General features: G+C 37.1%; 4 protein-coding genes across 8 annotated transcripts; 3 read left to right on the top strand and 1 right to left on the bottom strand.

The window, feature by feature from the left end:
* The first annotated feature begins 1,235 nt into the window (after positions 1-1,235).
* Positions 1,236-5,883, top strand: LOC140788685 (isocitrate dehydrogenase [NADP]). The gene is made up of 16 exons (XM_073138061.1): positions 1,236-1,523; positions 2,472-2,515; positions 2,636-2,745; positions 3,093-3,130; positions 3,242-3,319; positions 3,401-3,454; positions 3,535-3,636; positions 3,733-3,818; positions 3,915-4,018; positions 4,141-4,209; positions 4,295-4,410; positions 4,583-4,617; positions 4,939-5,081; positions 5,240-5,362; positions 5,475-5,564; positions 5,655-5,883. Exons 1-15 carry the CDS (start codon positions 1,475-1,477, stop codon positions 5,557-5,559), a joined length of 1,236 nt encoding a protein of 411 aa, XP_072994162.1. The 5' UTR covers positions 1,236-1,474; the 3' UTR covers positions 5,560-5,564; positions 5,655-5,883.
* A 343-nt stretch (positions 5,884-6,226) lies between these two features.
* On the top strand, positions 6,227-7,129 carry LOC140788686 (uncharacterized). Its single transcript, XM_073138062.1, has one exon. It carries the CDS (start codon positions 6,282-6,284, stop codon positions 6,525-6,527), a length of 246 nt encoding a protein of 81 aa, XP_072994163.1. The 5' UTR covers positions 6,227-6,281; the 3' UTR covers positions 6,528-7,129.
* A 4,533-nt stretch (positions 7,130-11,662) lies between these two features.
* LOC140787919 (membrane-bound transcription factor site-2 protease homolog) lies at positions 11,663-17,847 on the top strand. Of its 4 annotated transcripts, XM_073136946.1 has the most exons (10): positions 11,663-11,855; positions 12,226-12,291; positions 13,188-13,254; positions 13,846-13,914; positions 14,017-14,120; positions 14,914-15,061; positions 15,346-15,426; positions 15,506-15,958; positions 16,250-16,579; positions 17,124-17,847. In XM_073136946.1, exons 1-10 carry the CDS (start codon positions 11,758-11,760, stop codon positions 17,289-17,291), a joined length of 1,584 nt encoding a protein of 527 aa, XP_072993047.1. In that variant the 5' UTR covers positions 11,663-11,757; the 3' UTR covers positions 17,292-17,847. The 4 variants fall into 4 exon arrangements, with proteins under 4 accessions (XP_072993047.1, XP_072993048.1, XP_072993050.1 ...); XM_073136947.1 differs by lacking the exons at positions 13,188-13,254; positions 14,017-14,120; XM_073136949.1 differs by lacking the exons at positions 11,663-11,855; positions 13,188-13,254 and having other exon boundaries at positions 12,273-12,291.
* A 196-nt stretch (positions 17,848-18,043) lies between these two features.
* LOC140787918 (uncharacterized) lies at positions 18,044-24,104 on the bottom strand. Of its 2 annotated transcripts, none has more exons than XM_073136945.1 (21): positions 23,670-24,104; positions 22,840-22,919; positions 22,605-22,691; positions 22,011-22,061; positions 21,780-21,897; positions 21,547-21,603; positions 21,386-21,450; positions 21,156-21,239; positions 21,000-21,050; positions 20,843-20,905; positions 20,700-20,746; positions 20,515-20,584; positions 20,369-20,431; positions 19,994-20,083; positions 19,875-19,913; positions 19,513-19,740; positions 19,335-19,420; positions 19,168-19,216; positions 18,926-19,006; positions 18,739-18,832; positions 18,044-18,563 (listed from the first exon to the last, which is right to left on the bottom strand). In XM_073136945.1, the coding sequence occupies exons 1-21, from the start codon at positions 23,785-23,787 to the stop codon at positions 18,370-18,372; spliced, it is 1,815 nt and encodes a 604-aa protein (XP_072993046.1). In that variant the 5' UTR covers positions 23,788-24,104; the 3' UTR covers positions 18,044-18,369. The 2 variants fall into 2 exon arrangements, with proteins under 2 accessions (XP_072993046.1, XP_072993045.1); XM_073136944.1 differs by having other exon boundaries at positions 21,547-21,651; positions 23,670-24,080.
* Positions 24,105-25,162: the final 1,058 nt, after the last annotated feature.

Here is a 25,162-nt window from a genome sequence, read left to right as displayed (position 1 = left end):
ATTTATTTTGTAGGTTTTATGTAGCTAAGATAATTTTTTGTTTCTCCTAATAATTTTGAGTCTTTTTCTTTAAAAGAATGCATGTTCATCCAGATCGACAATCTTATTTAAATAAATTGACAAAATTTGTCTATCCTCATAATATGATAAAGATTCATTTACATAGCTAGTTGCTCTAACATTTTATCATTATTTTCTAATTTAGTCATCATCATATGTTGATGGTAATATTTGATGTATTTTAATATTTTGTGTTTATATTTAGAGGATAATTTTAGGAAAAGATATTTATTATATAATCTAAAAAAATAGAAGTTTTATAATAACTCTAAAAAAATTTAATATTGTACTCGTTTCAAAGGTTTCAATGAGACCTTCACGAAGGTTTAAATAATTAGAATATAAAATAAAAAATACATATGAAAATTTAAATGATGGTTTAAACATTTAAAAGGCTAATTAGTATTTTTAAAGAGGTGAATAGTGAAATAGAGCTGGACTCCAAATCCATGGGATGAGCTTCAAATTTAGAGTTATACCATAGTTGGCTTCAGATTTAGAGCCCTAAATAAAGTTTAATTAGAGCACAACTGAATTTTAAATATAAAGATTTGGAGTTCGATTAGAAATGCTTAAAAAGATATCCGAAGACGAAAACGTAACACCGAGAATTTTGATTGATTTGAAATTCTATTTAAAGAAACTCCTAATCACTTCCGAACGTCACAATAAGAGTAAATTGATTTAGTATGTTTGGAATGTCCAATAAGACCAACTCAATTGATTTAGAATAATTTGGATGCAAATAATTCTGACGTGTGATTTCACGAGAATTCATTTGTAATTCAACCAAATTTTAGACTTTCATAATTATCTTTCATATAATAAAAAAATGAAACTCTACTTATGCTTCCCCTCTTCTCATCTACTTTCACCTTATTATTCTAGTTGAAAAAAATAATGTGTGTCTAAAGAAAAAGATGAGCAATAATTTAGGGATCTGGGTGCAATTATTATGAAAAATAGTGGGGTTGGTGTAATGGAATTAAAGAATAGGTGTGTGAGCCTGACATCTGATGTTAGGTTCACGTGACGTCCATTGCGTTGGAAGTTCGGATCCGCAGTTTAGGTGAGTTAGCTCTGCCTACTACCAGTCAAAGACTCGTGAGAAGGACCATTCTTATCCAATTCATCCATAATAAATATAAAAGTATTAATTCAATTTAGTCCATGTCTGACTCAATTAAATATTTTTTTTTTCAGTTTTCTGAAGTAAAGATTTCAATTTAAATTAATAAAACAAACGGTACATCACCGCGGTGTACCAATTCGACATTTTAGTATTTTTCCAATTGGATCCGAGTCCGAGTTTATAAATACTCTTTTTCTTCCGTTTCACCAACCCCGGCTCCCGTCCTCAGAAAAGAGTCCTCCTCCTCGACGCCTCCGTATCGCTCCTCTCGCCTCGAAGAACATGGCGTTCGAAAAGATCAAGGTCGCGAATCCGATCGTCGAGATGGACGGTTAGATCTCCTTCTTTCTCTGTGCTGAGATCTCCCTATGTCTGGATCTCCTGTTGCCTTTCGATTCATATGCGGATTTGAGTGCAACCGTGTTTGGATCTTGGTTGACTACTTGGATTTACGGGTGCATCGTCTTTTGGTTTTATCTTTTTGAGATTTATAGATAGATATATGTTCGCCGATTGGTCAAATCTGTGCCCTAGCACAGATGAAGATTTCGATGTGTCGGTTTACGATATCTACAGATGAGAAAGACCTGATGTGTGTGTGTCGATAATAGCATGCTACTTTTTTTCTTCTTCTTCTTTTTCTTTTTTTTGGTGACAAGTTCGTAAGTTTTGGTGTCAGCTAATTCATGGGACATGGGAACTTATCATTTTTTTTGTCTCCTTGTGATTAGATGTTTTTTGTGCTGTGGTCCTCGTGGTATCATTTCCATTTTATAACTTATGTAGATCTATTTGGTTAGAACTTTTAGAAGCTGCCGATCATTGACTGATGCATTGTCTTGATTGTTGGTGAAGGATCAAAAGTGGACAGATCCAATCTGATTGTATTTCACTAATTTGTAACGCATGACAAGCGTATATGCAGATGGATTTAGCATAACTCCCCAGCATTGCCAAAGAAGAGCACGGCAATCCTTTTTCCTGTGCAATGAAATTCTATTTATTTGTTCTCTCTATTTCCTAAGTTTCTCTCGAAGCAATTGTATTGACTATTTGTTACGTACGTCTTCGGTAATTTTATATATAATTGTTAAATTCAATGTTCTGCACACTTGAAGCGTACATATGCAGTAGCGCTTCCTTATGTTAGAATAAAAAATCACTCTAGAATATCTTTTGTGCAACAGTCATGCAGGATCCTGATGACTCCATTTGCATTTGACTGAGTTTATAAAAGTAACTGGCCTTATGTTAGTTTATTTGTTACTTTGATGCACAGGGGATGAAATGACTCGAATCTTCTGGAAATCTATCAAGGATAAGGTGATTGATGCACCTTTACTTCATTCAGCATGTTGAATTTTTGTCCTTCTCTGGTAACTCCATTCTGTTACACCTTCTTTGGAATCATTTTTGTAACTAATGCATTTGTTGATCATGCAGCTCATTTTCCCATTCTTGGACTTAGATATAAAGTATTATGACTTGGGCCTTCCTCACCGTGATGCTACAGATGATAAAGTTACAGTAGAAAGTGCAGAGGCTGCTCTCAAGTAAGACTAATTTTTTCAAATTTACAGCCACAATAGCTCCATCTTTTCTTCCTTCAATGGGATATACCTTTTCTGAAGTCACATTATGTAGTACCCATCATTTAACTGTATGTTGCAATACCTTTATTCAGTATGGAACTTTCTCTTGTTCCTTCAACTATTGAGCCAGTATAGACTTTTAAATCTATTACTTATTCCATTATCAATCTACAACCTATATGTAGTTAAATTTTTCATTACTGAACAAACTTGACAAGGATATTGGCTGTTGATTGCTTTTCTTTATGTCATTATTATTCTGTATTCACTATATTCTGTGTTATGCTCATACTTGAACTTCATTGCAGATACAACGTGGCAATCAAATGTGCAACAATAACTCCAGGTAAAATTGAATTTACTGGGACATGTTAAATCCAGCTTCAGTGCTGACCTACAGTGAAAATGTTCATCATGATAAATCTATTTTCTTAACCTTTCTTTTGGATTGTGACAGATGAAGCTCGAGTTAAGGAGTTCAACTTGAAATCCATGTGGAAGAGCCCAAATGGGACAATCAGGAACATTTTAAATGGTTAGATAATTTGCCAAGATTGCATCTTAGTGCTCCCTGTAGAATATCAATAGTTTCCAATTAATTCATCTTTCCCTCCAGGTACTGTATTTAGAGAGCCAATTATTTGTAAGAACATTCCACGGCTTGTTCCAGGTATCAAAGAAGGATATCAGGTTGTTATTTGTGTGGCAATACCAGAGTTTTGCTGTCTAACCTTGTAAATATGCTCTCAGGATGGACAAAACCTATATGCATTGGAAGGCATGCTTTTGGGGATCAGTATCGAGCAACTGATGCAGTTATCAAAGGGCCTGGAAAGCTCAAATTAGTCTTCGGTATGAAGAAAGCTTCAGCTGCTAGCTTTACAGTATAAGTCATATGTGCTTGGTCTATTGCTATATATAATTTGAGCATCTATGTTTTACTTTCAGAGGGAAAAGAAGAGGAGGTTGAGCTAGAGGTTTTCAACTTCACTGGTGCTGGAGGAGTTGCCTTATCTATGTATAACACTGATGAGGTTTAAAAACTTGACATATAATAAATTGGTCAACAGATAGAAATATGATTTTCTTCCCTTGCTGGCCCTTATTATTTGTCACACTATTCTTTACAGTCAATTCGCTCCTTTGCTGAGGCTTCAATGAACACTGCTTACCTGAAGAAGTGGCCACTATATCTTAGCACCAAAAATACAATTCTGAAAAAATATGATGGGAGGTATGGAACATATGTAGCCTCGCTTTTTTTTCAGTAGTGCATTAATATCTAATAATCTCCATAACATTCTTCACGTTCCTGTGACATACTATTTTGTTACATTTACTAATTCCATTCTTCAGGTTCAAGGACATATTTCAGGAGGTTTATGAAGCTGGATGGAAATCCAAATATGAAGCTGCAGGAATATGGTTAGTTTTCTAGTCTCCAACTGCTTACTATCATTTGCTTCACTTGATCTTTATTTTTGTATATTGAATAATTGATCTCTGGCAGGTATGAGCATCGCCTTATTGATGACATGGTTGCTTATGCACTTAAGAGCGAAGGCGGATATGTATGGGCTTGCAAGAACTATGATGGAGATGTGCAGAGTGATTTCTTAGCTCAAGGTCGAACTACAATACCTTTATTTGCTGGAACTCGTTGATATTTTACAATTTTAACCTTTTTTTCTGCAAAAATGGAAAGGAACTTTAATGACTGACCAACTGATGCCTTCAGATAAATGAAGTTGGTTTACCATATTTTCTAATCAGTGGGTAATTTTCTTCCTGACTGCAGGATTCGGCTCTTTGGGTTTGATGACATCTGTGCTGGTATGTCCTTCTGTGGCAACTTTATCGTTCTTGTGCTTGAGAAATGATTATTTTGCTAGAATTCTCTATGATGATTATGCCAAGTTAGCAGCACCTTCATGAGACATGAAAAATATGAACTAGTGACTCCAATGAGTAATGACACAGTTTGCTTACTGCATGACACATTATACTTCGGGATCCGTTTTTGTGGCGTGGCAAGTGTGCACAAGTACCATTTATGTTTCCATTAGTCCTATTAGATTAATTTTTTACCCTTAACTTCATTATAAGGATGTATGCCAGTACCGTCTAACCATAATAACGGTTAAATTATTTTAGGTGTGCCCGGATGGCAAAACCATTGAAGCTGAAGCTGCTCATGGCACCGTAACCCGTCATTACCGGGTTCACCAAAAAGGTGGTGAAACCAGTACAAACAGCATTGCTTCAATCTTTGCCTGGACCAGAGGACTTGCACACAGGTATTGATTTCGTTAATTCATTCACAATTCTGTCGAAGGTCTTAAAACCTCAATCCTCATGACTTCTCTCTCTCTCTCTCTCTCTTGTTGTGATCAAGTTCATAATTATATTTCTAATGGAAACTCGGAGCCTTAAAACAATTTCAATATATTCACAGGGCAAAGCTGGATGACGATGCTAGACTACTTGACTTCACTGAGAAACTAGAAGCTGCTTGTGTTGGTACAGTAGAGTCTGGGAAGATGACCAAGGATCTCGCTCTTCTTATTCATGGATCGAAGTATGTCAGACACTTGTGCACAGCCCGTGTTGTTTACCTTGATTGCTGTCCATGTAGCTGAAGTCGATGATCTCACCTTCTAATGTCCTTTTCTTTTCCTTTCTTTCACCAGAGTCACTAGAAGCCACTACCTGAACACAGAGGAGTTCATTGATGCTGTCGCAGATGAGCTGAGAGCAAGACTCGCAGGAAAATGAAGCCTGTAATCCTCCTTCAGAAACTTTTTTTTTTTTTATGCTCTTCTTAACCTTACAATTCGCTAATGCGATAATAGCTCTTGGCTTCTCTTCAGGTTGATTCCATGTGAACGTTGATCGGTTTTCTGACGCTTTGCGTGGACGGTTGGGTAGCAGAAAACTTTTGTTCTTGGGTTGCGTCACCGAGAGATTCCAATAAAGAAGATAGAAATATGTCGAGTCATTGTTCCGTTGAGCTGAACTATTTATTGCTCGAGACTTTCTTAGCTATATCATTTTGTGAAACCTTTCGGAAATTAATCTTTTCCTCTTCCTTTGAGCTTATTATTCCATCTACAAGCTGACTTAATTATAATTATTGTTTGCGCATTTCTCATTGGTTTCCGAGGTGCCCAGATGCTAAAATAGTGGTATTTAATATAGCAATAGCTTTACTAGAGATTGTATACGGGGATGTCCTCGTCAGGCATTCGGATAAGTATACTGATTGGTAGCATGCACTCTGTTCGGTTCCTTGTACTCTCCATCTTTATACTTGTCTCTCGGTGCCAATATTCACCTCCACGTGGCATATCTTCTACTATGACGTGGCGTCTAACTGTGCTGAAATTCCCTTATATGGAGCTTTCTCTAGACTCTCCGAGTGTTACCACTTTGGAAATCAAGCAGGAAAAGAACAACCAAGTGGAGAAGTAAATAAGAGTGTGAATAAGCGAGTACAAATGAGTATGTCAGGGGCACAGGGAGCGCAGCCGGGGGGGTCTTTAACGCCGACGACGTACGAGTCGGTGGAGGGAGGGGAGAATCGGACAAAGACGAGTCTCTACTCCACCGAGGACGAAGGTGGAATTCAGATCGACAAGGCGCAGGAGAAGGCCGAGGACCCCGTCGGAATGGGCAATTTGGCCTTCGGCGCCGTCAAGAAGGATGCCAAGGACGACCCCGGCGTCACCGGCACCGGCGAGTGAGAGCAGCATTGTGAGTGAGAGAAGGATGGCTCAGACAGCGATGTGGGAGCGTTACTGTTATCTATACGTAAAATAATAGTATACTTGATTTCTTCCTTCTTTTTCTTGAGAAGCTGAAAAGTCGACGGTCACTATGCTATCCTGCCAAAACAGGGCATAGAGCTTGCCTCCGACGGCGGCGACCCCGGAAACGTCTGAACCGCCGGGATGTAGTTGTTGCATAAACCATTTGTCACCCTTGGGGTGACAGAGCCAGACGCATCCATTGATCCAGCCTTCGTAGTCGGCGTACAGCACCGTGCAGTTTGGATCAGTTGGGGGGCCAGAGAGGGTGCAGAGACTCTGGGAATCGGGCTCGCTACCCCATTCCCTCTGTGGTAGCTCAACTTCCTCGGAGGTTAAAGGGTTGAGCAAAGAACACCTCCGAGAAGAGCTGTGGATTATAGCCAGTTCTGTAGCTCGGCTATGCTTTTCTTAGAGGCCGTGTTTGCGGCCAAGCTGAAGAAAGTCTGGTGCTTCTGTTTCTTCTTCCTATGGAGAACCACAAGCCAAGGTGCAGGGTCAGTTTCCTCTCCCATATAGATTAGGTTTGGTAAAGAAAAGAGGAGAAAAACTATTAAAGAGAAATTTTGCGGTAATACTAGGAGAGGAGTCTGATCATTTTATAAGAGAGGGTATAAAATCCGAATAGGAGTGCGATTAGTATCATCTCTCTCCTAAATCTAGTCTAACTAGAATTATTAATTCGTTTTATTCTGAGGTGTCTCCTAATGAGATTAGGATTGTGTCCTAATACAATTAGGAGAAGAATATGAGTTTTGAAGCCTATATAAAGAGAGGAGATCTATGTTAGGCTGAGCACAACAGTCTTCTGTTCTTAGCCTCGAAGTAAGTTGATATCAGCTATCTTGGTAAGAAAAAAAGAAAAGCAATTAATATCTCATAATACTTGTTATGGACAAGCTTGGAAGACGAGAGGATGTGCACAGAATTGTTAACGCAGCAGCTAGATCTTGGTCCGATCTCCCGTTGGATTTGCTACGATTGGTCGCCTCTCGAGTTCCGTTGCCAGATCATCCACACATGAGCTTAGTTTGCAAGACATGGCGGCGGAGCGTACGACAAGTTTATCCAGCCGATAGGAGCCCAGTCTTACTGCACTATAAGAGATGGGGAAGCGGGATCTTCCACTGCTACAGCCCTCTCTTCAACAAGACCTTCGTTCTCCACTGCCCTGCCGACTTGTCCGGGACCAAGATTTGCTCCGCGAGAGATGGATGGCTGATGCTCCGGAGGAACAATCAGGTGAGAAGGATACGTGGACGGTTCTCGCCAAGCCCACAAATTTTTACCCTGCCAAGAGTAGTAACTGCGGCGAGAGCTTTTTGATCGAGTCGGAGGGGGAGCTCTTGTCGGTTCTCACCGGAAAGTTTGGACGGCGTGTCCGTGTTTTTAGGCTGAATGAGGTGGACATGGTCTGGGAAAAGATTGAGAGCCTTGTGGGGAGGAGGAGGAAGATGAGCTTATTTGTGAGATCGGCTATGTCTATTTCATCAACTCCATCAATTGATCACAGGATGAACAACAAAGTATACTTTCCCAGAGTCCATGGAGAGCCCGAGATTATCGAATCCGAAGTGGAACGCTCGGGGGATCGGATATTCTTCGTACCAAAATGCTCCTCCAGAGAAGGAGATGATGAAACAAGGAGAAGAAACGAAGGTGATCACGGTAGTATATGTTGCTGTGATTTAGAGAACCGAAAATATTCCGAATATTTTGGTTCAAATGAATACCTGTATAGCATCTGGTTTGAACCAAGACTATCAGACGATTGATCCTTTGTTCCGGTCCTTATGTACGTCAACCGTAGTTCTATCATCTCAAATTTAGAGTCCTTGCTTTGAGGATGACTAATTCTAAACTCTGACTCCACTCTAAAGTCAACTGAGCTGAGCGGAGACTCGAGCATCTATCTATCTGATTAAGATTTAAATAAATGATGTAACAGCGAATTTGCTCGATTGTCTGGAAACAGTGCTGCCAGGTTTGGCATATTGAAACGTATGTGCTATTCTCACCATTAAAATGCTGCCTTATATCTAAGAAAAGACACGGAATCAGGATGTATATGCACCTTACCCTCACTGGATCAATAGGACCATTGCTTTCCCACAATAGGCTTGGTCTTTCTATTCTGAATGCTATTCAACAGAGAGCAACTGCATAGATAATAAATGAGCATATCACATCAACACTTTGAAAGCTAGTCATGGTATCAGGAAATGAAGGGAGTCAGTATCAGAAAAACCTCCATTGTGCAGCATATGATAGTTGGAAGCACTTTTTCAAGAATATGAACCCCTTTTAAGATAACAATATTGACATACTCATAGTATAACAGAGATCAATGCAAATCTTGTGATGCTTTTGAGGCCTTTTAAGTATGCTGGTATCAGAGTGGTGGTGATCCAATTGAATCTCATGACCCCTAAGTCTGTAAAGGAATATATTATTTTCAAAAAAAATATATTCCTTTACACTTAATTTTCTTTTTAAACAAAATGCTGCCAGTAACTACTATTGTTATGTTGATTAAGACCGAGCGGTTTCGTATAAACAGTTACTTCAAAACTCAACACACACAAGCTTATGGAAAGAGGAACAAATTTAGAGGATCATAGAACTCAATTTTTGTTGTAAGTAATATTTTCAATTCACTGTTGCTAAAATAAATTCCCGATCTCATGACGGTAAATTTCTATAATCTATACTTTAGTAACAAAATCATGTTCTTTAAATCTCCACTTGATGCTAAAATAAAAGGTCGGGATGGAAAAAGAGGAGATGGTGATGAATTTAGTAATTGCTAGATACCTTTATAGGAAATGAAAATAAGAAGGAATTAAACCTACGACACAAAAATACCTGTGTAGCCTTAACCATCAGATCAAGTTACAGCCTTTTCACAAAATACAGAGCCCTAATTAAAAAATTTCTTTTCCTTCAACATGAGGTACTTAACTCAATTAAACTATTATTCAGAAGGAAAAAGAAAAAAAAGAAGACGAAGAAAGGAACTAGGAACTACCATCAAGACTACCATAAAAGAAATTGCTATTATGAAACTAGAACGAAAATGTTAATTGTTACCAATCAACGATCAATGGTCAACGAAAGATCCCACAGAACCTTATTAACAAAACCAACAAAATGAACACTAAGATTATAGAGAAGGAAAAAAAGAAAGGAAAAGAGAGCTTAATTACCGAGCCAGGAGAAACATGATGATGTAGGAGATAATGGTGATGCGCCCGTTCGTACTACCGGAGAGGGTTCTTCTGTGGAAATCTTTGCTTATCCGATCTTTCTCTCTTCGTGGTTTTGGTACTGATAACCAGATAAACACTATACAGGAATAACATCCTAACAATAACCTTGTTTCAAAATTTAAGAGAATGATAAGATCTGCAAGGGGAAATCACCAGTATCTCCTCTATTCCATGGCGATTTAGCTCTCTTCCGAACGATCACTCCATACGTTCTGTTTCAAATGTAATAAAAATTAGACAGAAAACATACTGAATAAATGGTATTCTGCAACTGAGACTGTATTTCTCTTGTTACTATCATAGGCTGTTGCGTTTCCCCGCACGTCGACGAAAGATTGTGGCAAAGACACCGCCTCGCCGACGTTAGACAAGACTTCGCCTTTATCGTTGTTAGATAGCTCTAACTCGATATCAGCTACAGCTACATTAGGAAAGGCGCCGCCTTTATTGCTCACAACCTCTTCCTTCGTCCCGTTCTTGCGGTCCACCTCTTCTTATGCAGAAGAATACAACCAAGAAAACTATCAAGAGAGGGCGAAGGTGAAAAATGGGATTCTTGGGAGATCCACTTACTTTCTTGTCGACTGTGATCGATGAATTCCTTGGTTTTGTTGTGAGAGAAAATACGATCGCAGTATTCACATTGTGATTTTCTGAATTCGGTTCTTACGTCTCATGACGGGATTCTCGATGGTCTTCTTCGTGGATTAGCCATGGATAATAGAAAATGGAAGAACACGAGGAGAGGGAAGGGCAGGGGAGGGAAAGAGAGGGAGAGAGCTCTATAAATTATAATTTCAGTTTTATCATGTATACCCTTCTTAAGTTAATAATTATACCTGTATCATTCTACAAAAATATCTTATTTGTATAGATAACCTTCTCAATTGTTATTTATAAATATACCCTTCTAAAAATCTTTTATTTACATATATACCCTTCGTGTTACCTTTTTAGAAAGGCAAATGTATAAATATAACTCTATGGGGGTATACAGTAAGCAAATGAGAGATTTTTTAAGGGCATAGATGCGTAAAAAGAATTTTGTTTTTACCTGTGACTATTTAACATGTTCTTTTACATCTACATCCCTCTAATATTTTTTATTTGCTTAAATATCTTTTTAAATTTTAAATTTTTTATATATATCTTTCACGATATTTTCTAAGTACAATATTATCTTAGTTATTTACCAGACAAAAGATATGTATACCAAGTAATGAATATAAAAATCAGAATAAAGGTATTTATATTTATAGTTAACTTGATAAAAAAAATTTGAATTCTCTCTCTTAAATTATTTTTAATTACTTGTATAAAATTTGAGAATATATATAAAATAGAGAATTAAATTTAAATTGAATACTATCTCGTAGGATTAAGTGATATCTCCTATAATTAAGATTTAATTAAGTAAGATTTCTTATAATTAAGATTTAATTAAGTAACATTTCATATTTGAGCTTTATTTAGCTGAACTTGATGCAAAATTTAGCGTAAAAGATAAATAAGTTTCTAAGTAGACTCGATTCGATTCGGTCAAAAAAACTCTAAGTAACACTGATAAAAGTTCAATGAGATTGCTCTAAATATTGGTGTAAGTTGTATTTTCTACTATATTTTTTGCGAAATGTCCCTTCTTTTAGTTATTTGTTAGATTTTCTATTAAAATTTTTTTTGACATCTTAGTCATGTGAGGGACTATTTTATCGTTATTTTAGGGGGAAAAAAGGAAAGTTAAAAGATAAAATAGTTATTTGATATTATTCTTTATTAACCAGGTGAGAGAATTTTTATAGCTTAGGGGGTTCTGTGCAAAAATGAAGGGGTGCACATTTCCATGGGCATTTCTCTTACCCTATTCATCCCTCGTCCTCGCATCGCACGCTTAAACCCTGATGGCCGGTGAGCGCACCAACAAGAGGAGGGGAAGGACGCAGTCACTTCTACCCTCCTCAAGCACAAGTTACGATCGACCCAATTCCATCTCCTGCTGGTACAATATATCCTCTATTTTCTTCTTTCTGTGTCTCAATTCTACCACTCGATCTGGAGGACGAGTTGTTTGATCTGTTACTGGGAATACCTAATAAATTTTGGGATCATTTTGGCCTTCCATTATTACTTATAGTATTCCTTCTTTTTTTTTTGGCCTATGTTTGAAGAATTGTAATTCTGTAATTCTTTTAACTGGTTCATTATTACTTGCATCGAAGTACTTATATTATTCGTTCTTATTTTATGCTCAATTTGTCATGGTTTATATGTGGAGAAAAAAATTGGCGTACCGCATTGTGTTGAATTTTTGTTTGTCATGCTGCAGTTTTGCTTACGGTCTTTTTGTATTTTTTTTCATCAATTGACAGGTACTGCGACTTCAAGCTTTTCGCGTTCAATGACTTTCTGTTTAATCTCGGATGGCAAAATTCTAGGTATCTGGCATCTGCAAATTCTCAAAAGATTTCTTCCTTTCAAGAGCATGTTTGGTGATTGCTACTGCTATTGTGATTAAAGATTGAGTTTTTTATGCATAAGATGTATGTTTTTATGTGCCAATCGAGTTCTTATTTCTGCTTCCTGAAACGAGAAAAAAAAAATGATAAAGGGAGATAGAAAAATGAAAAATGAATATAGGAGAAGAAAGGGAAACGATTGCAGAGTATGGGAAAGCAAAATCAGATTAATCAGTATTCCGCTTTTCTTTTTCGGAACTTAAGGTAGACTGTTCTACCTAGTGTGCTGCAGAACTTGGATTCTCTTGCAACTCCCAGTTGGACATCTGCTTCCTATTGGCAGCTTTACTTGAATATTTTTGGAGTCCATCATTGATCTGTGTGAGAACTTCTGAGAAATATGTAGTTGTCTACGATTTCAGAACCTAAGAGACCATATTTGCATATGTGCTAACAATGTTTTAAATCTATCAAAGGTTAAAACTTAAAAGCATGGTATATTTTATCAGCTTATGTCTTCTGTGAACTTGGGACACATCACTTGGCTTCTCGTCACTGATGGCAAAGGAGGTGGCCAATCTGCAAATTATTTATTATCTGTTTCTATGCATTGTCATATCAATGCTGAATAAGTTGCATCAAACGAAGAACTTACTTTCTTGACTAGCTTTCGATATGGCTGCTGCATTTCTGATACAGTTCAACTTATTATTTTTGTTACTCCAAACTGGTGAGAGAAATTATCTAAATAATCTAGCTGAACTGTAGTACTTTTGCATATTATATTTTTTTGCTTCCCCTTTTGTTAAATTATTATGGTCTTAGATTTCATATGTTAAAGTTTTACTGGAATAGGTATGTTTATTATTCTACAGGTTTCTAAAAAAATGGTTTTCTCTGGGTGTATGCTTCAGTCTCTTTGCTTTTGTTGGAGTTTTAATGGTTAGTGCATGACTTCAGCTTTAATTTTTTATGTATATTAAATTATTTCTTTGTAGTATATTGTGGATTCATTCTTCTTTAGTTTTACTTTTTGTGGATTTATTGGATCGATCAAATTAAAGCGACCTTTGGGCTAGCCATGTCTAGAGAATTGTCACTGTAAATAGATCAAAATTCCTTGAGAGAGTTCATAATAAGTTTATATGCTTATTGTGATTTGAGTTCCAATGCAGGTCATGCTGGGAGTCTTTAACTCAGAAGTTTCTACTGCACTATAAGGAGCAGACTGAATTTTCTCTGAATTCTAACTAAAGTAACATGTACAGTTTCAACTTCTTCAGACCCTTAGATAGATGTGCATTTGAATGTTTAGGTATATAAGGAGCCTTGTTTGCATGAAGCAGGACACCTTATGACTGACTCTCTGTTGTACTCTGTTCAGCTAAAGTAAAAGTCCATGCCATGAGTCCATATTATGGATTATCAGTAGCAGTACAACATTCGCCATGTTATTTCCATTTTATTTGTTTTAGAGCATAATCCTATTCTTCGATCACATGCCCTGCGTACTTTCTCCTTTTGAATTTTCAGATGCTACTCTGGTATTCATTTGGTTCTTTCCGTCTTGAAAATGGATCATTTGGGTTTGACAGCTATTTGGTAAGTTTATTGTTTGACACTTTTCTTTAATTAGTATTGCTTGGAATATGTAGTTTCTCCAACTGGGTAATTCGTGAATAGTTTCTCACTTAGTAAATGTAGGCTTCTAGCTGGAGCATATCAATGATGGATGCTGGCATTATGATATTATCTTCATTGATGTCTGTTGCTTTTCATGAATTTGGGCATGGCATTGCTGCTGCAAGGTCATTCTAATCACTATAGCCCTCTTTGTTTCTTTTCTCTCAATGCATAATGAAATTTTCTGATATCTTTGAGCATATTGTATGCCTTGTTATTATCTCGTGAGGTAGAGCCAATTATTTTTCATTATTGTCTGAGCTCTAGTGTCAAGTTCAGTCCTTTTACTACAACTATGATAGCCATGCAAATTCTTTATTTAAGTAATCTTTATCATCGTTTTTGTCTAGGACATTTCTTGATATTTCAATCGATCCATGAGAATAAGAAAAGTTAAGATATCAGTATACAAGAAAGTAAGGCAATTTTTGAAAATAGTACTTGCTGTAGGATCGTGAATCTTGTAATATGGATATATGTGTAACAGAAAGACTCTGATTTGCTACCATGAACCTTGCGGTAGGATCATGCATAACAAGAAGCTAGACCACAACGACCTTTACCTGTCATTATAAAAATGATGTCAAATAACTGTATAAATGACAATTGACAACATATAACAGTCAATTTTCAACTTTATGGTAATCATTTTCAATTAATAACACTGTAACACTAGAAATCATATCATATAGCACTATGTTAGTTGTAGAGATTGTGATTTGTCTGATTGTCCGTGTGCTTTATATTGTGGCTTCCTGTTACAGGGTTCTAAATGTTTCGGCTTAAACTTTATGTTTAGAAGGGTTCTGACACTTAATCTTGTATCTTTTATCTATCTCTTCATCTATTTATAGAGTATTTGGACACCCATGAGGTGAGATACTAGTATCACTAATCCATATACTGTACATGCAACAGTGAGGGCCTACAGATCGAATACATTTCTATATTCCTAGCTATCCTGTTTCCTGGTGCTTTGGTTGCATTGAATTATGATCTGCTTCAAGCATTACCTTCATTTGCTGCTCTCCGAATTTATTGTGCTGGTGTTTGGCATAATGTGGTGGTAAGTTAAGTAGTGCATCCACACCCCTTTCCCCTCCACCCCCGACTCCTTTTTTCTTTTTGCTTTCTTTGACTTTACAAAGTGCATGCTTTCAGCTGTTATATTTCTTTTTGTCCTCTTTTGTACATTATTCTTCCTGTAAAGTTCTGCTGTATATGAATGAGAAAGCAAGCTAGCTTAAGTATTTACTAGTCCTCTTTTCAAAATTTATGCTGTTTTGTTATGATGCTTATATATTTCTTAATACTTGTGAATATGATATATGATATATTTTTTGTTGCTAGCTTTGTGCAGTTTGTGCTCTAATGTTAATCTCACTTCCTCTGGTCTTATGTCCTATATATATTCATGGAGAAGGCCCTATAGTAAGTTTCTCTATTTCTATTTTTGTTACGCAAGTCTCCATGTAGTTTTATTTTTGGTTCTAATTCAACGTTTGAACAGGTTTTGGAGGTACAACAAACCTCTTCTTTGTCTGGATTTTTATCATCTTATGATGTTATTGTGTCAGTGGATGGTTCAAAGATCAGAACTTCTGATGACTGGATGAAAATGATGGTTCAAATTAATGCCCAAACATTCTCAAAACCTCATTCCCTTGAAGCTCAAAATTATCGAGCCATTAGTGCTAGAAAGGGGTATTGTGTCCCTTATTCGTGGCTAGAGAGGAGCATGACTCTCCTGGAAGAAGGTGACCAGTTCTCTTGCCCCAACAAACTTGCTGCTTTTGAAAGCATGTCCTGCTTCAATTCAAGCCTCTTAGCTGGGAACAGAAATAGAATAAAGGAAACTGGAGATAAATATTGCTTGACCGCTAAAGATGTTATCAAGCTTAAAAAATGTGGAACTGGATGGCAAATGACTGAAACTGACGGAATCAACTGTTTTTGCTCAGAGGTAAACTGAATTCTCATGTAGGTAGCAAGTTCTCGATATTTCGAGGCTTCTCTTCTCTATGAAAAACTGTGCATATGATTTTTCATTTGATTCATAAATTGTCTTTGTGTCACGATACAAGTACAGAAGAATTTCACATGGTTATCATCCAGTTGAGATGATACAGTTAAGAGCTTATTTGACTTTTAAGAACACTTTTAGCTAGTTTAGAAGATTGTCTGTGTTAATTAGTTTCTTTTCTTTTTGTTGAGAAAAACAAATCTAATCTGAAATCCTATCATTATTTGTCAGGAAGAGTCCTGCATGACACCTGTTCAGATACCTGGCATCTCATGGGTTGAAATATCCTACACAAGCCCCTACTCTTCAGAGTGCTTGCAGCATAGGCAAAATTTATCATCGACAGATCCTGAGAATCCTTATCTAGGATCAAGTTCCTGTGGTGGTACTTTTGTTTATGTTGGTGATGTGTTATCCGTGGCTCATTCTATACAGTTATCATCTTATCGGCCTCAATCAACACTCATTATTTTCAGTGCACATATTCCTTTTATCTTGGAGAAGACTTTTGTCTGTACCCTCCTTGTGTCTGCATCTTTGGTCTATCTAAACTGTTTGCCTGTAAGTAGTAACATTCTGTAAATTTCTCGAATCACTATTGAATTGCATGTGTTATACTCTTCCTCTACTGTGGAAGGATTTCAAGCTTTCCAAGAAGTTTTGTTGATATTCTCTCCAGAAATAGAGCAAATTGCAAAGCGAAAATTTTGAGGCATCAGAACCACATTATAAAGAACTAAATTTAGGTGTAAATATTCTGACACATTAATATGAACTAGATTTGAGTTGGAGAAAATTGAAGGGACGCCAGACTTTTGGTTGCAATCTTTCTACATACAATATGAACTTACAATTTTCAAGATAGTTGGTTCTTTATTTTAGCAGTAGGCTTAGTTCTCTTTCTATAGTAAAGTCATTTTGTCTGTTATTATGTTGATGCTTTTGTCTTTTATTTGAAAACATTTTGTCCTGTGGTTCTCTTCTATTAGGCTGTTTATTTTTTGCTTATATGCTCGACTCTATCGCACTGCTCATTCAAATAGTTTAGCCTGCAAAACTTCTACATAAAATCTGATCGGCTCTCTAAGCATGCAAAGTTTTGCAGGTATACTTTTTGGATGGTGAATCAATCCTAGAGAAGTGCCTTGGCTATGTCACTTGGTTTACTCGAAGGCAGCAGCGTAAAATCCTTCAGCTTTGCCTTCTTGGAGGGACTGTCTTATCCATCATTGTCTTCTCAAAGTTCCTATACTCGATGTTGGCTATTTCATAATTTTTATTTTTTGGCTAACTTCTAAACCTTGCGGGAAGCTGATTCTCTGATCGAAACACTTACAGTAGCATGATATTCTTCGGTTCTTCTTTCTTGAATTGCTTACTCCCTAAAAGTAAATACATGACTTAGACAATTATGAAGAGGTGTTCAGCTCCAGATTGACTTTACCAAAAGCATTACTGTGCAGCTAATGGAGAAGTCTACTGCTTTCCGAACTGGATGCTTCATGCAACGGCCTATGCTGAAACAGAATCTTAATGATCGAGCCCCTCTATGATGAGTTTTGTCAGACATCTCAGGCTTCTTCCTTTTGTGGTGCTCCATCATCAGTACTGTAGAACAAATATGAATCTGCTGTGTTCTTACTCCGTTTGCAGCCATCTGATATCCGAATTAAAAAAGGAAATGTATGCACATATTGTTCAACAAGTGTATTAAGAAATTATTGGCTTTGCTTCAGTGTAAATTATTGTTACATTTTTTATGTAATTCCAAATCCTTCTGTAAGTATAATTCTGAGATCTAGAAAGAGGTTCAACGTTTAAAATTAGAATCTGTCCTGTCTTCAGCTTTATAGTGCAACAGAAGCCGTTACAAGATAACTAGCAACTAGCAATAAACGTGTTTATTTGTCCAGACGCCATTGATGCAAGGTCTGCAGAAGGTAAAATTTATGCAAACATAATCAATTACTAGAGAGGTTGTCCAGCTTAAAAATAAAATATCAGCAACAGCACTCTCCTGCGAAGTTAACAAACTTTCATATATTTGGTGGCTATAATAAATTCTCCCAATATACAGGTAAACATGCCAAAGTCCGTCTGAAAACATGTCAGCCTACCAAAAAGCAGAACACTGAACCACACTAAAAACTACTGTCTCACTTTAAAAAGATCCAAAGCCGTTCCTTCCTAAAACACTGGAACAAGCACCATCCCTGCTACAGTACACAGAGATACAGAACTTTTCGCTGCTCGATCGACCCAAAGAGAAATCCAAGCAAGACAGCACAAAATTGACGTTGAAAACCCGAAAACAAACCAAAAGCCACAAATCCATGTCACTTCGGCTCATGCTAGACATGCACACCATTGCCATTGGCGTAGTAGTTTCCATTTACTAGGCTCTTTGCGGGCTTCTTTACGTGTCCATTTTGATAAGGTTTTGGTGCTAGACTACCATTGCTTGGGGAACTTCTAGTCGTCGGAATACCAGGCCTCGGATTATGCAGAAAGGAATCCAATTGTCCAGATGATGCAGCTATTAGTCCTGTCAGAAAGTACAAATAGAGAAATAACTAAACTATGTGCTCCGCTATAGGATAAATTTTGAAATTTGGCATCAACAAAGAACTTTCCCACCTAAATCTATAAGAACGTCTTAATTGAGAAGGAAATTAGACCTTCGATTATGCAAGGCAGGCAATTCCTAAACAGAGCATTACCTAAGAAAAGTGCAGAGGGATATCCAGGTCTTGACTTAAACTCCGGATGAAATTGGACGCCAACAAAAAATGGGTGAGCAGGGAGTTCAATAATCTGCACACATTAATTTATATCCATGAGTATCAGAAGATAATGTTATCGCAAATCATAAATTTCTTAAAAGTTAGCAAGTCTTTAAATCCATACCTCCATACGTCTTCCACTTCCATCTTTACCAACAAACAACACACCTGCTCTTTCAAATTCTGGGACCATGTCAGGATTTACCTATAATAATATGTAACGATACAGAAAAATATAGGTAAGAAATCATCGTATAATAAAAGTAAGAGTACATGAGAGTACCATCATCTACGTGGCATTTAATGATGCAACTCAAAAGTCGAGTCTTAAACCAGATGTCAAACGATAAAATTATTTGGACAAACCTCATATCTATGTCGATGTCGTTCATCTACATAGCTGACTTTACCGTACCTAATAAAGAAGGTTTAAATAAAGTTTACAGATTTCAAATAAATTTGAAGGAATACTTCAAATGCAAACTAATATAAGATAACAAGACAATTAGAGTTCAAAGGATGTGTGTTCTCACAGTTTAAAAGATTTGCAGTCAGTAACTTGGAAAAATGTCCTCCTTGACCCAAGTCGCATTGTTCCACCCATATGAGTTTTGGAACCCTGTAAAAAAGTTTGCACGATACGTAGGAAAAATCTTAATTTAGTGTCAAGGAAGATATCAAAGCTAACTTTATGAAGAATGGTAACAATACCTCTGGCATGAAAACAACACATGGTGTCGTTGTATCAGGATCGAACTCAGTGCTGTTCGCATCCTTCAAATTCAAAACAGAACGAGCATACTCGATTACAGCAATTTGCATGCCAAGACAAATGCCTAGAAAAGGAACATTGTTTTCACGGGCATATTTAGCTGCTAGTATTTTCCCTTGCACCCCTCTGTCTCCAAAACCCCCTGGAACTAGTACCCCATCTGCACCCTGAGTTGGAAAAATCTCAGATGGCTAAAAAAAATCACACATCTAATAACTATTGTAGTAAAAAGAACCATAGATTTCCATCCATTCTAGAAAGAAAGAATAATTCTGTAAATAAGTACAAGTGAGCTCCTCACCTTTAGTAGATTCCATGCTTTCCTGTAAGCATCAGGTGCCTGCACAATGAAACCATCTCAATCATCAATGCAGGAGATCCAGCAAGACATAAACAGTAGAAGTCAGACAATGTACAGACCTCTTTGGCAGTTTCATCTTCAAGATCAGAAGAAGGAACCCAATCCACCACAAGTTTCCGACGGCAAACAACAGATGCATGCAAAAGGGCCTGAAATACAATGACAATTTGACAAGTAAATCAAATAACAAAAACAATGAACCTGAGGTAGCAGATACCAGATAGTGTGAGAATAAAACATAAGAGATGCACCCGCTGTTTGGCTAGCAGGGTGAGTTGGAATGGTGAAAAGATAAGTAGGCCCCGTAAAAAGATAAAAAATAACAATAATTCCTTATTGTGGTTCACTTGTAGGAGAAAAGGAAAGATTTTTGTGTATGTATGTATATCTCAAATTTGAGCAGCAAGAAATAGAGACTGAGGGATGCCTTTCACCTTTAGGACAGAGAGGTACGAATCAGAAAGGCCGGTATACTTTCCAACCATGGCAATCCTGACCTGAAGAGTTAAAGTCAAGTCAATATCATGATATGAAATCACAATTCAAGATATATAAAAGAGCAGATGAAAAAGGAACTGACAGGATCCTGTAAGCCATCACAAATTCTAGCCCTTTCTGTCCATTCATCCAACATGGGTTCCAGAGCAGCTCTGCCAACACACATACAAGTGCCTTTTACATAATATCACTGAGAGAGAGAATCCACAATTTTGATTGTTGGAAGAGATTGAAAGAAAAAAAATCAAGCAAGTAGACGAGACAAACCTTTGGAGGTTCAATACTTTCATAATAGCTTCATGTGCCTTTTGGTCCTGCAAGGGGATTAGAGTTAAATTAAATAAACTAGGAATAGCTTCAAATCCATTGAAACAGTTCCTCCAATATATTGGAACTGAGATGGACAATACCCTTAACAATAGAGGAATGCGCCAAATGTTTGAAACATCATACAAAGTAACAATGTTTGCTGCCTGAGAAATGAATAATGCTAGTTAGTGTCAAAAAACCCAGAAGACTTCAGTTGCAAAAAATACATACATAAATAACTATTAGTTGGTATACTACCGGAACATGGCAAAATTGTGATAGTTTATCTTTCACATTTTCATCCAGCGCCTATCAAAAACAATGAAAGGAACTGTCATAGACCACAATAACGGAACCAAAGGAAATAGCAGAACTTGGGAGGTTATGGAAGCGAAAAAAGGGTCCAGCTGGAACCTTAGCACTGCGGCAAGCTAAAATATCTGGTGTCAGCCCAAGTCCTCTGAGCCCCCTCACGCTGTGTTGCGTTGGCTTAGTTTTCTGCAAGAAAGTATGAATTATCACTAAAAGTCCAAAACCAATATATCATACCTATTCTGGTGAAGACAACTACTAAGTTCCAGCAAAAAGAATGTAAACTCCAGCATTAACACCAATATATAGTTATAAACAGCATTGAGACTTACCTGTTCACCAACAACATTCAAAACTGGAACAAGACTGACATGAACTAAACAGAAGTTACCGCGGCCTGGAAAAATAACCATTAGGAGAAAAACATAATGCGTAATGGTGTAAGAAAACAAATGTGACATATAGAAAAACTATTGTCATGCAATTTTCTCACCAACACGATAAGAGAATTGACCCAAAGCTTCAATAAATGGCATTGATTCAATATCCCCTGCATCAAGAATGCCATTGTCGTTATGCGGCGAAAAGAACGTAGCTCCTGCACCGCATGCTTACACAACTATGGGAACTACTAAGCAAATTAAAAACTCACAAAAGAATTTAAATAGCATTGAAATATATATCACTTATCTTTTACATTTTGACCTATTTTAAAGTTATATTCACCTATAGTTCCACCCAGTTCTATAACACAAACATCAGCTGGGCCTTCTTTGCCATCTACAGGAATCATTGCTACGCATTCAATCCACTCTTGTATGGCATCTGTAATGTGCGGCACGACCTTAAAGTAGAAACAATAATACAGATTCAGAACACCATGAAAAATATCCATGCACAAGACACCCAAAAAGCACACAATGAATCAACAGAACTGATGTGAGAAGCAAATCATACCTGGACTGTTTTCCCCAAATAATCTCCCTTCCTTTCCTTGTTGATGACTGACTGTCATTGAGAACCAATACAAAAGGGGAAAAAAGAAAATATTAACTAACTTGGAAAGGAGGCAGACCAAGAGCCGGTGACTAGTCATAAAGATACCAAAGCCATGACTTTGCATCTCAGTTTCTCATGTGAGATCCACTGATGTTTCAGTATCAAGGACTTGTAAGTTGTAAACAAGCTTTGCCGAAAGCATTGTTTTTCAAATTTCTCATTTAATATAGAGGGATACAACAGAACCAGTACTGACTGCAAATAACTAGTTAAGACGTCCATTCTTCTTTGGGTTGTCAATGCAACACCCAAGTAGTGAATATATTTAAAAGGAGGTTTTTCTTATTGAAATACTCAAGATGGCAAATGCCTCCAGCAGTATAAGATATGTAATTAATTCATTTTGTGTCTCATCTGAATGGTTCCTGAGTTGTTCTTTTCAAGTGGCAATAAGCTACCTCAGACACAAAAGTTCATAAAATAACTTTTGGTTAAAATTGGACTAAATGCAGAACATTCATATCATCAATAGGGGCGGAAGAGTTTGAGTACCTGATAAATCTTTCCGGTGGTTATATTGTTGTCACGAGTCAGTTTAATATCTAGAAACCTTTCATAATTTCCAAGATCCAGGTCCACCTTCAAAATGAAATAAATCTAATTATAAGTACAGTTTGTTATAGAGGAAAGAGGGAAAGTGTTGAAGAGTTAGAGCGTTTTGGTTATAAAACCTCTGTACAGAAAATAATTAGAGGCAAGTAACACGATCAGCCACAATTTTTTTTACCTCGCCACCGTCGTCCAAAACAAACACTTCACCATGCTCAAATGGAGACATCGTTCCAGCATCAGTATTGAGATAGGGATCTGCACAAGTGCGACATGTAGAGCAAGCATGACTTATCCTCATCAAGATTGAACAAGACAAATAAATTTTGCATCAAATCACTAACTCCTACATCGAGAATCGAGGAAAGAAACAAATCAAAGTACTACAAATTTATTGACTTGTCCCTACAGATATGTTTCATACTATATTTCAGTTATTATGTCAAAAACGAATACTTACGACGGAACTGGAGGATGAATTCTGACCCTATCAGAGAACTAATAATATCTGATTCTAGTCAAGAGAAGAAAAAAGGGCAAAACATTGCAGACGAAGAGAAGATTCTAAGTACGAGAAAGTGGCTCATCTTGACTAGAAAAGGAGGGAGCAAAAACGCACTTCGATTGTGCTAAGTATAAAAACGGAACCAAAAAAAAAAAAAAAAAAAAAAAAAAAACGAGTACATCCCAAGCTCTAAACCTTTTGATATAGATTTCCTCAGCCGAACACTGAAGAAAAGGCGAAGAACAGTAACCATTTTCCCGAAGGAACAAGTTTGATTACCAAGGAACAAAATCCTAAGTTGACAGTTCCCAAATACAGGAAATAACAAACAATTATCACTTTAGTAACGGTTATTTTGGCCAAGAAGAACACATAACTTCTGTTAAAAGACCTCACTACACAGAAGGTCGGCTCCTTTTCAAAGGAAAGTGCTAAAAATAACGTTTTTTGAATCAGAACTCTCAACAACAACAACAAAAGAAAAGGTATTTGGAATCAAGTACCAATCTTTATCGAAGTAACACGGAGTCCGCATGCCTTGAGGACGACCCCGATGCTGCTCGCAGTCACCCCTTTTCCCAACCCACTCACCACTCCCCCGGTTACCAATACGTACTTCATCTCCCTCCACGCTTCACGAAGACCAGGATTGGGAAGACAAAAATCCAACCCAAGAGCGCAGTAAGCAAAAGATACGACTCTTTCCACGGCGCGGAGAGATAGAGAGGTCACTGGAGTGGAGACAGAGCAGAGAAAGGTAGCAGCGGCAAAAGCGCGTCCTGGCTACGTGTAGAGAGAGAGAGAGAGAGTCAAGAAGGAAGAGACGAATAAGAAAGGCGAAGGCGGGGGGGTGTTAAATACTCGCCGAAGCCCAAAAACCTCTCTCCCTCTCCAAACCCGGGAGCACAGTGCACAGTGCCACAGTGCTCCCTCGCAACTCTTAAATTAAACCTAAATTTAAATAGTTCTTTTTTTTTAAACCTTTTTTTTTATCTCTAAAATAAACATAACATAATCATTTATAATCTACTCTAAAAAGCTTAAGTCGAGAATGAAAAATATTATCAATTATAAATATTATTTTTTCTAAATGCAATTAACCGATAACGATCATAGTCATAAATGACTTTAGCGTATCTTCTCTTCAAAGTTAGAATGAGAAAATAAGGAGCTCCGTTTGAATATATTCGGACATTCTTAACCTTAACTTTTGCAACGAAAAAAAAAAAAAAAAAAAAAAACTCCTTATTATTATTCACAAATTACCTTCAGTCAAAATACAGTCACATAAAATTCCCATTAGGCCTGGTAGATGGATGTTCATGTCACATGATGTTGGGAAAATATCAAGTTGTCTGCATTAACATAAGCATGGCGTGGATGAGGACATCATCAACTCTCAATTCACATGCCTTACCTGATGTAACATATGATCCTGGGCTCTCTAATTGGATAAGATATCTAGAACGCTAGTGTTGCTCATTTTAAAGAAGACGTGAACAGTACGAACCTAATCGCCACAAATTATTATTACTCATAAATCCTAATTGGATGTGACTAATGATGAGTTAAACTAGATTATCCGCATTAATTAAACGTTAACAACACATGACCAACCCCTAAAACCTTTGAATCGAGCTTTGGCATTTTCCTAATCTCTCCTCGGAGAGGCCCCTGACGTATCTCCTGTCCCATTCGCCTCGCCGAGACTCGGTCTCAAGGCGGCTCGTACGGCATGGCAAGAGTCAAAAAGATTCTGGCCGAGCCCAGCCTAATTCTTTTTGACTATCTCCATGTTTTCCCTTCTTTTACCCAAAAATTAAGCTTGTAATTGGTAAATAGAGCCAGATTATATTCTTTTAACTATTTTTAAGGGAGTAAAAAATCTAGGAACGAATCAACGTGTAAAATAAAATAAAATAAATAAATAAATAATAGAAGAAAGTGCATGTTACAGCACTGACATGAAAAGCATGTGCGTGGCACGAGGAGGTCG

The sequence above is a fragment of the Typha latifolia genome, chromosome 5, assembly GCF_019914945.1.
Source record: "Typha latifolia isolate L0001 chromosome 5, TyphaL0001v2, whole genome shotgun sequence".
Lineage (NCBI taxonomy): Eukaryota > Viridiplantae > Streptophyta > Magnoliopsida > Poales > Typhaceae > Typha > Typha latifolia.
The sequence above is the reverse complement of the archived record's forward strand: the minus strand, read 5'-3'. Positions and strand labels throughout refer to the sequence as shown.